At 43.9% G+C, this 10,661-nt stretch overlaps 1 protein-coding gene across 17 annotated transcripts; it reads left to right on the top strand.

Moving 5' to 3' along the window:
• The first annotated feature begins 1,103 nt into the window (after positions 1-1,103).
• On the top strand, positions 1,104-7,860 carry LOC119356042 (malate dehydrogenase [NADP] 1, chloroplastic-like). Of its 17 annotated transcripts, none has more exons than XR_005171794.1 (10): positions 1,107-1,950; positions 2,373-2,476; positions 2,786-2,855; positions 2,965-3,094; positions 3,232-3,352; positions 3,665-3,739; positions 3,818-3,919; positions 4,036-4,160; positions 4,520-5,436; positions 5,517-5,754. XR_005171794.1 is itself a non-coding variant. In XM_037622938.1 (8 exons), exons 4-8 carry the CDS (start codon positions 3,263-3,265, stop codon positions 5,360-5,362), a joined length of 462 nt encoding a protein of 153 aa, XP_037478835.1. In that variant the 5' UTR covers positions 1,104-1,950; positions 2,373-2,476; positions 2,786-2,855; positions 2,965-3,262; the 3' UTR covers positions 5,363-5,510. The 17 variants fall into 17 exon arrangements, 2 of the variants coding, with proteins under 2 accessions (XP_037478835.1, XP_037478834.1); XR_005171795.1 differs by having other exon boundaries at positions 2,965-3,099; XR_005171805.1 differs by having other exon boundaries at positions 1,104-1,950; positions 2,965-3,739; positions 4,520-4,632; positions 4,859-5,436; positions 5,517-7,860.
• Positions 7,861-10,661: the final 2,801 nt, after the last annotated feature.

Below are 10,661 nucleotides of genomic sequence, written 5' to 3'. Positions count from 1 at the left end.
GTTGTGCCTCTCGCAGAAGTGAATGTTTGTGTTTTTAACTGTTTAGTTTTCTTAAAATTCTGTTCGTAAACTAAAAAATGCTCTAGTTTTTCAAAAGATGTTTGTGTTTCTCAAGAATTTTGCAGGTTTTCTAATTTTTGTTCATAAACTAAAAAAAGCTCGCTTTTTCAAAAATTGTTTGGCCCTTTTTTTTCGAAAAAAATCATGTTTTAGAAACATTGTTCAGAATGACAAAAAATGTTCCCACGTGGAACTTTCCCGCAAACTCAAGACCGGACAATTTTGGCACCTGGGAACTATGTTTTGCAAATATGCACATTTTTTACAATTTTTCAAAAAAATGGAAACAAATGCAAACAATTTTTGATATTCCAAACACTTTTTGAAAATTGGAACATTTGATGAAAATCCAAATAATTTTTAAATTTCCGAACATGTTGAAAAGCGAACAGTTTATGTCATTGCAAACAGTCTGTTGAGAAAAAGCGAATATTTTTTGAATTCTTTTCAGAATGCTAATAGTTTTCAAAATTTTCATTTTAGAAAAAGTGGTACAAAAAGTGAAAAAGGAAAGAAAAACCAATAAAGAAACAAACAAAAGAAAAGGCATTTCAAAATTGAAAACAATATTTTAGGTTTGGTGGTTGCTCCAGTTCTTATAATCCGCCTTCGATAATTAAATATTGAAGCTCATCACCTCGTGCGGTGAATGATGAGCCGGACAAGTGGGTGGTGCAGTGTTCGATCCCTCGCATTGGTGGATTTGTTTCAGTGATTTTTTCGCTGTTTAGATATGGTAGTGGTTGCACAACACAATCCTCCTAATTGAACATATAAACCCTTCTACGCAACCCGCCATTCTGGAGGCCTTGCGCGCGCTGAGCTTCGTCGTCTGTTTGATCTTTTACTGTTGATCGATTTTGTCTGCTGGCGTTTGGTCAACCGTTGGTCCTTCTGTACATCAGCAGCAACTTCATAGGTCAGTGACGGGTGGGGCTCGTTGGCTGTGGGTCGAGAGAATTAGGTGGTTTTGCTTTAATTTTGCGTACGTGAGCGAATTTTACTGCAGTGGGGACGACGAGAACGTGGGGTGAAACCCTATCAGCCAATCCCTCGTGCTCCTCGAGCCCCGCGTCCATCCTCCTCCCTCGCTCTCCACTCCCCACCCTCCCCCGCGCAGCCGCCGCCTCTCCCCTGCCCTCCTCATCTAGAGCCCTTCCCAGCCGACGGAGGAGCCCCCTTCCCAGCCCTGCGTCGGAGTTCAGAGGCAGGGGAGGTGTGGATCGATGATGGTGCAGCAAAGAAGAGGATGTGAGATCGAGGAGGGAGCGAGCCGTTGCAGAGGAGATGGGAGAAGGGGGTGCGCGGTGGTGAGGCATCGGCACCGGAGAAGCAGATCCGTGGTGCGCGGTGAAGCGGGATACGTGACGCCGGCCGGCGCTCGCGGGTACGTCCTGCAGGATGACGCCGCAGCTCCAGTCTTCTCCTCACGGTGGTCCATGGCGCTATCACTGTCGTCCTCAGCAGGAGGACCGCGGGACGCAGAGGCGGCCGGCTCCATCCTGCTCTTGTGCGGCCGTACCTCTGCCTTTCTCGTCCGCCGCGCCCCAGGCTAGTAGGTGGACGGCGCGGAGAGTTCTTGTCACAAGACGCAGGAGGATGGCTCTCGCCGACGCCACGCTATGCTCCTCTCGCCTCTGCCGCACTCTGCTCCGGCTTGCCACCGAAAAGGCTGTGCTTTCGGTCCAAGGAGCCGATGGGTCGCCGGATCCGTCGGCCACCCATGGACTTCGCCTGGAACGCGGGCTGGGAGGCGGCGCTGCCAGCCTGCAACGCCAACCCCGATCCCGACCAACCCGGCGCCGCAGGGGGTGGAGGCGGAGTCCATGATGCTGGTCTCCGGGCCGCGCGTCGCCGTCTCCGGGCTGAGGCGAGCCGACTGCTGCGCAGGTCGTGCTCTCCGCCGTGTCAAGTTACCGTCCTTCGCTGGTCTTGCCATGGATTAGTCTGTTGCGGTCCGTAAGTTGACAAGTGGATTCATAAGGTCGGATTGATAAGAATCTGGATAGGAATCCTTGAGTTGGCTCGGATTCATAAGCACTAGGAATCGTGCAGCCCCCAAATCCTTGAGTTGGTTCAGAGTTAGCCTTGGCTGCTCCCCTGCTTGAAAATGGCCCTGATTTAGGTTTAGAGCTAACCTTTCTTAGGTTATTTCACACGCTATGACTGAAGTTTTTGTTCCCTGCTAAAAAGCCTTCATTTTTGTTCCCTCCGATCCAGGTTCATTTTTGTGTACTGCTCCCTGCTAAGAAACCTTCATCTTATAATGCTTTTGTTAGCTCTGTTTGAACATTTTCTTATTACCCTTTCAGTGCCTGCTCTCATGAAGATGAATGTGTCCTGTTCGTCAATGCCGGTGGGTATATTTGAAAAAATTGCAAAGGAAGCAGAAGACAATGTGCTCCTGAGAGAGATGGTAAGCAGTGCCATCAATCTTGACAATTAATTTGCTAGAATTATCGCAAGACTTGTCAAAACTGAAAATTTTGACTGCATCGGGTAAGATTGTCTGAAGAAAGCAACTAAAACTTCAGAGAATATATTGTTGTTTATATAAACTGAATACTGGTGTACTGTCAATATTCAGTAGAAGAAATTATACTTCTGAGTATATTGTACTGTCAATATTCAGAAGTAGAAATTCAGTGTTGTACCACTAAAACTGTGCTGGTTCCTCTTTGCTGTGCAATGTTAACATCAGATTATCCAATGTTCCATATTTCAGCACAATATTCAATACCCTTATGTCCCGCACAATGCACCGCACAAGGTCCTTGCTCCCTTCCTTGCTGCAGGTAGCACCCTCCCTTTTGTTCAGTTTCAGTATGCAAGCGAACATGTGCAGTTCATGTGCACTGATTCTCAAAAACTGAAGCATTTACATGGCCATGTTGGTTTCTTCAGTGAGGAGACGAGAGAGGAGATTGCTGGATCTGGAAATGGAGGTCAGCACCACCTACAGGACAAGAGTGCTGCTCCTCTCCGACTCTTCAAGGCCTCTCATGCTCTGCTCTTGCTCAGGCTGAATTAGAAGGTTAGGTGTGACAAAAAAACTGAAACTTATCTCCTAATATCCCTCCATTTTTGCAAAATCAAATTTGTGTCAGCTATATGACCCATGATCATACACTTGTTTCAAATAATCATACGCTTATCAATTTCCACGGACAGGTTAATGGTGTATACCTGCTTCTGAGCTGCCATGCAAAGACTCTGTTATCTCTTGAATTTATCCACTGCCAACTTTATCCTGCAGGCATGGATAAAGTTTGCATTAGTCTTTGCCAGCCAGGTTCCCAAAACTACAAGTTCCAGTCCTTTTATTCTGCCTTGGTCATAATGTTAATTTTTCTGCCATATGTTAAATTTGTTGTCATATGTAGGCCATCAGATAACTTGTGTATGTTCATCTAGCTGCAAAAGAAACTTATGACTTGTGTCATCGGTAAAAAAACAGTAGACCTGTTTACAATTGAAAGGACCAGGCACTGCCATTTTCTTGCTGTGTTATACTCTCAATGAATCTTAATTATTTCTGATATGTTTCAGTTATTTTATTTCAACAAATGACAAGACTAATCTGTCATTCACAATGTTTTTGCAGCTAGCATTAAAAGCTGGTGTGTTTTATGACAGAGTGACAAATATGACTATTTGGGGAAACCATTCAACAACTCAGGTGAAGATATGATTACAAACATGGCTACTCTATTGGTAGTGCTTTGGAGTACTGATTTGATGATTTCCACTTGAGTAGGTTCCTAATTTCTTGAATGCCAAAATTAATGGGAGGCCAGTAAAAGAAGTCATCAAAGATAAAAAGTGGCTAGAAGAGGATTTTCCTACAACTGTTCAAAAGGTACACAATTCCTGATTGATTGGGACAACTAAGAGAATATTGTGTACTGATTGATTGATTTCTTGAATATTTTGTATTGGCTTGAGGTCATGCAGCTGCTCTCGTTGCTTACGCAGGTACACGGAGAAGGTTGTGGTGCCGGCGAGGCTGTTGCTCCCGGTGTCAGAGAGGGTATCGCTGACCGATGCCGCCGGCTTGCCCAAGGTGTCCTGCACGTCTTCATGACCAGCCATCTCCCCAGGTGAATCCCTTCCCTTTAAGAAAATCTCTCTGGCTAATTTGTTTGTTAGGATTGCAGAACGTGAATCTTCCTTAGTCATCACCAAATTGACATGCTCTGACTAACTGATAAACAACAAAGTATTGAATAGTGCTACTCGAATGGAGTATGGAATGATTTAGTAATCACTTGTATGCAAAAAGAGGTGCACAATTTGGTGTTGTGAGAATTGAACTGGAACGGAATTTTCATGCCTATGTTTTTTTTTCATGTCGACCTATCTCCAGTCGTATGCAGATCCATAGTGGATCAAGCGGAACTAGCACATTTGCTATACAGATTGCAAAGTGCCTTGGAATCAAGGTTTTTTCTCACTGCAGGTTTATTGGTTCAGATAGATACAGTATATATGGTACAAAGATGTTTTCCGAAAGCAACTCTGTTATGCCGCTCCAGAAAGCCAAAGAGGAACTAACTGCTTGCGACGTTTAAGGTGTGGACATATGCAGAAACTACAAAACCTTTGTAGCACGTATCGAAGAAGAAACTAATGGAAATGGTATTATCCTGCCATCCTCTTGTGACGCTTGATGCCCTGATGCAAAAGTAAAATAAAATTATTTCGCTTTACCAAGTTATACCCGTCAATTTCATATACATTCTAACTGTAATATGTGGAATAGCTCTACCAAACCTTGTTGTCATTCTGTACAACGTAGGCATATCTTATCTCCAAGGCAATCTGGATAGCTTAGCAGTTGATGGTAGACTTTTCATCGTTGGTTTCATGTGAGGCACTGTAATTGAAGTGAACCTGCAGGCGATGCTTGCCCGAAGACCGACTGTACAAGGTTGTATCGATCTATCTATATACAACCATGCCTCTTTCAGTTTTATGTGTTTTTTCCTGGTAACACATCTTACTCTCTGAACACAATGCTCATAGGACTGTTGATGCTTTTCTACTGTTAGAATTTCATGCTTTGTTTTTCGGCAACTGATTATGTAGTGCTATGATGTAGCTTTGTGTCTTCTAAATTATTTTTTACTCTCAAATAATTTATTAGACAATGGAAGAGCTAAGTGGTACTTTTGTGTAGACTTACCTCCATTCACCTGATTCCTATTTCACCATCTCGCACAATGTATTCAGAGAGATGCTGCCACTTGTGATACATCTGTGTGAAGCCAGATCCAGAATGAGTCGACAGAGTTGGGAGTAGCGATACAACATCTGGGGGCTATGCTTTTTGAGCTTGGACGGACAATGATGACGCTTAGAATGGGGCCATCTCCTGTATGCATTTTTCTACTATGTCACTATCACACAAGTGATTCACAAGGTTTAAGTATTCTGATAGCTTTTTTATTTTGTAGGCTAATGCTTTTGTAAATGCTGGGCATGCTGTTTATACAAACCCCACTGGACCAAGTCCAATCATAGTTCAGAATACCTGTATAGCTTTGCTTTCCTATCATGAACTGCTGACAACTTTGTTTTGGGCTATCATGCTAGCATGCACTGTAACATATATCACTGTGTATTAACATGCTACCTAAGTATCTATTTCTTTATACTTTATTATCAGTCCTTAAACAAATTTTACGTGCATGATTTGAATGCTTGGTTTACTGTCGCCCTTTGTACCATCGGCGCAACGAGTGATTAGCTGCTTTTTATGTGTGAGAATGTTAGGAATGTTTCTATATGTGCCCAGATTTATTTGGTGTGCCTGCTATGTTTCACTTTCACTGCTCTTTGTTGAATAAATTGAGAAATTCTTGATTCTTTTTATGTTATTTCTTTACATGAAGGATCCAGATTAAAATATAATATGTTATTCTTGCTGGCTTAGTTTAAACAAATGCATTTTAGATCACCTACTTCTCAGTTCATGATTTTTGACTCTGGTGTGTTGCAGTTGATTACCGGAACACGCTCACCCAAAGTGTCGATCTGCATCCATACATAATTTACTAAAAGAAATTTTTTGAGTTGTTTCTGCATATGCCTTTTGGTATTTACTAGGTCACCTTCAAGATTCGCTAACTAACATACATATCCTATCTACGCTTTTCACATCCATATAATGATGCCATGTTTTTCCTATTGAGTAGACGATTCTTTATTTATTAACCTATACATCAATATGTTGTTTCCATTGATCTCATAGTACTTTTTGTGTGTTTCTTTATGTTGGGCTGAAAACTTATTGTCGGTTCAAGCTATTTTTTAAGTCATGTATACTATGGAAGTTGTGTAAAAGAACATTTACTAAAATGTTATGTAAAACCTATGGCTCAAAGCTAAGCTTCGGTAAATTGGAATATTTAGAGATATATTTGGGAGTTTCATTAGATTAATTTGGAATTTCAAACTAATCCATTTAATTATTTGAGAGCACTAGCAACACAATTTTTGAAAAAAAAAACATGCCCACCAAACGAAGGGCATGGGTATGTTGTCCATGTATGCAAATCTCTAGGAATGAGAAACCCTCAAGAACTACTAGGAAGGAGAAAGCCCTCCACGTCTCCCAGCCTGACTATGCCTCCGTACGTTCCCTCTTTCGATCTGTCTCTCCCCTTCCGGTCCGTTCCGTTCCCCCCTCACGGCGCCCGTGTTTGTGTCTCCTGGCCTGACGTATGTGCGTGTGTGGTTCTTCTGCAGCTCGCGCCGAGGATTGCTGTGTCCAAGTGGAAACAGTCTATGTGGCGCTCGTAGGTAGAAAGGTGCAGGAAAGAATAGGGAAACTTCTGTCATTTTCTTTGGTCTCTGAAAAATAAATGGTGATATGGGCTGATGCATTGCTAAATTACATGATACAAATTCACTTCTCTTTTTTGATTTTTGGTTTACTTCGTTGTGCTACAATGGCTCTCCTAGGAATGTTCTTCCATGCTTTGATGTGCACAATCGAGAAAGTGCATGCATCCAGAAACCAAATAGGATTTTTTTTATGTGTTATCTTCTCATAAATCTTGTGCTCGTCCAATAAGAATAAGGTTTGGTGGTATTGCTTTTGTCTATCACTCGGTAGATTTCAGACTTCAAGCTAGCTGCAGTTATTTCAGGTTATATGTGCAAATCCTTGGTGTGGCATCATTGGTAACTGATCATGAATACATTGCAATCTGATATGTCTATTCTTGATTTGTGGTGCCATGGTGTAAAAATTGGTCCTAAAGATACATGATGTTTTGGTACAAAGTTGAGACAGTTATTTTTGAAGGAGGGAATATTAGATTATTTTGTTCCTTTTTAATTTGGTTCTAAAGATATAGTTTTAGAGTGATCATTTTGCATCAGCCAAGCTTGCCGTTGTTGTAAATAATTGTGCTGTTGTCCTCAATTCACTTTCGGTTTTTTAATGCTACAAGCGTTATTGTTCCAGTTTTTTCAGTTATTGATCATGCCATTATTCTTTCCGCCTTTGTAGCTGAAAGATTAGTGAGACTGAGTAAATTTTGAACATGTTCCATGTGAGAGAAATAGCATGTTGATTTCATCTTAAAATAATCATAGCTGAGGGATGAGATTTGTAACTGAGGGTCATGTGCAGAGCTGGAGGAAGAAGTTGCGAGGCTTGGAACTCTCCTTGTGAAGGGCTCAGGGACAGCAGTGAGGACTATGCCTCTTTAGTTGTAATTGTGATACTCCTGATGTGCAAGTAAACACTCCTGTGATACTCCTTATGCTAAAATGTTGGTTGTTAGTACAGAGGTGGTGACATTATTTGGTTCTCTGGTATTGATTTCATGATTTGTGGTTAATACATGACGTAATACAATCCACATTGCATTATATTTCCAGTTACATCTCCTACTTACTCACTAATAACATTCTTTCTGATTCGCTTCTTGCGTCATTGGCGCAACCGGGTCATCTAGTTGAACATATAAAGGATGAGCCAGTGTGCCCAACTAGCGGCACTGGCCACGTCTCCTTTTATTCGCTATAGTGTAGAGAGAAACGAGAAGCTGGCAGCGTGGGGGCACAAAGAAAAGGGGAAGCGGCAGTGAGAAGAGGCAAAAATAACCAGACCTAGCCCGCGCCCCCGCAGCCGCCTCCTCTCCTGGCGTCACCGCCGCCTCGGCCTCGTCTGCCTCCTCCACTGCCACCGCCTGCGCCCGCGCCCTCGCAGCCACCTCCTCTCCTGCCGCCGCCTCCTCGGCCTCATCTGCCTCCTCTCTCTTGCCGCTGCCGCACCAGCGACCTCTGAGCCCCCTTCTCCACCTCTTCACCGTGGCCACCTAGCTTGAGCTTGAGCCGAGGGGTGACTCGGCAGGACGCCGGGGGGCACGGGCGCAGCCAGCCACCCCCGCCCTGCGCTCTGCAGGCGCCCGTCGGCCTTGACCTGGCCTCAGCAGGAGGAGCTCGAGCCGAAGCCGAGGAGCATGACCTTGATCCGGACTCGGCAGGAGGAGTAGAGCAGCAGCCACGCACACCAGCCGACACGCCCGTGGGTTTCTCTCTGTAATCCCCTTTACCTTCTCGTTCGTGCCCATCGTCCTCTAGCATCTTGGTTCGGTTGGTGAAATTTGGTGGGTGTTCTCTATGTCCTTCTTGGCCTCTTTCTTGCGCCCAGTCTATCGGAGATATGAGTTCTTGGCTGTCTGGTCAGGTGCGGTGCCCAGTTCATGAGGGGAATGGGTTCTTGGCTGTAGCATATGGCGCGTTCATAGGTTCTTCGAATGGATTGGTTTGATACTCGCCAACCCTTCTGCAAGTTCTTGCAGTTCGTGGGGAGATGGATGGGGTTTTCTAATTTGACCCAAAATTGTGTCCTGGAGCAGCTGGACCCTCGGGAGCTCGTGCTCGGGGTTGCCGCGGATGGACTCCAGCAGGAGTCGCCGCGCAGCAGGGACGGGGAGCATGGTGATGGCCTATGGGATCTCTGTCGCTGGACTGGGATGGCCTTTGGGGTCTCTGTCGCTGGATATGTTCAGGCTAGGTGGTTAATTGAATATGTTCAGTGCTACCGAGCTAAATTTATTCAAATGGTGTACTACTAAATATGTTCAGTGCTACTGATGTTGCTACTGCTACTTATATAAAGATTTTCCTTTGATATTGATGCTTCTAGGTAGGCTATATGATGTGGTGCTATATGAAACTTGTGTCGAATTTTCTGCAGATGGAGTGCGACGAGACTTTTCTCGGCATGTTGAACTTCGGTGTCTCAACACAAGTGCCAGATAGTCCAATTGGAGAGCAAGAGTGGCCAATGGTAGTTGAATTGGTAGTCTCCTCCTTCCGTTGTTTGTGCAGGGTCAGTCTCTCTGTTGTTCGTCCTTCGCCTTGCTGCTCGAGAAGGTGAGTTCTTCCTTGCTCGTGTCCTGTTTGACGAAATGCATGTTAACTGACATGGCTTTGTTTCTCGTTTCGTTACCTGTCCAGGTCTTTTGCTTGTTCGCTGACCGTCCGTGTTGTTGGCTAGCAAGGTTAGTCGTGCTTTCCTTGGATTGCTTTATTAGTTGTGTGTGCCTATCCTGCTGCTTGTGGGGTTATCGTTCTAATCTTGTTGAAAAAAATCACATCCTTTCTTGCTTATGATTGCTTTGGTTCTTTTGTTCCTGCTTGCTACTTTCGGAGGCGTATATTCATTTAGGTTCAGGTCCATGCTTGTGCAGTTTACTCGATTTTTAGTACCCTGTCTTGCATGGGCAGGTTATAGCTTTTGACCGTTCTTCTACAATCCTTGCTGTTTGTTGCTCCTTGTTTGTGTAAGGGCAATCCAGTTGCTGCTGCTTATATATGTGTACTTTGTGATCTACCAGGCCACATCCTGCTATTTGCACTTGTACGGATTTACTCTTGTTGCTCATTGACACATGCAAGTTAATTGATTCATGGTTGCAGCTCATTGACATATGAAAGTTACTTGATCCATGGTTGCATTGTGCATTAGGCCGTCTTTCCTTATGCTTGTGCTGGTGATTTTCTTGTTGCGTGATCCTTTCCGGGCATATCCTTACAAGTAGGATGTACCCAAATTTTGTTCCTGTCTTGCTAATGATGCTTGCTGCAGAATCCAGTGTAATAGGCATTATCGCTTGCGTGTGCATAGACCAATGCTTGCTGCTTTGATATGTGTGCTTCAGAATTTAGTGGGCCATCTCTTTCTGTTGCTTTAGTGTGATCTTTAGAATCCGATGCAGCACCACTTCCTATTATATGTCCACAGAATGGTTCTTGTTGCTCATTAATACATGCAAATTAGTGGACACTCCAATAAAATGAGCCATTATTTCATTGTCCAGTAGGTCCTTTTTTGGCCGTTTATTCATATCGTCATCTATGTGCTTATCTGAAGCATGATGACTTTGTTCTTTTTGTTTTTTGTATCCTTTACTCAGCTTCTCGGCTGCTCTATTTCCTAGCGAGGTTTGTGCTTGCTCTTTGGACCTGCCTCTCATGTAGGTCCCTGGTTCCTTTTGTTTTTAGGTCATGTTGTGGTTCCCTTCACTTTCTTTGTCGTCTGCCGCTCTGTTACCTCGGTGGTTCCCTGTCTTGCTATT

Source organism: Triticum dicoccoides, chromosome 2A (genome assembly GCF_002162155.2).
Source record: "Triticum dicoccoides isolate Atlit2015 ecotype Zavitan chromosome 2A, WEW_v2.0, whole genome shotgun sequence".
In the NCBI taxonomy this organism is placed as follows: Eukaryota; Viridiplantae; Streptophyta; class Magnoliopsida; order Poales; family Poaceae; genus Triticum; species Triticum dicoccoides.
The sequence above is the reverse complement of the archived record's forward strand: the minus strand, read 5'-3'. Positions and strand labels throughout refer to the sequence as shown.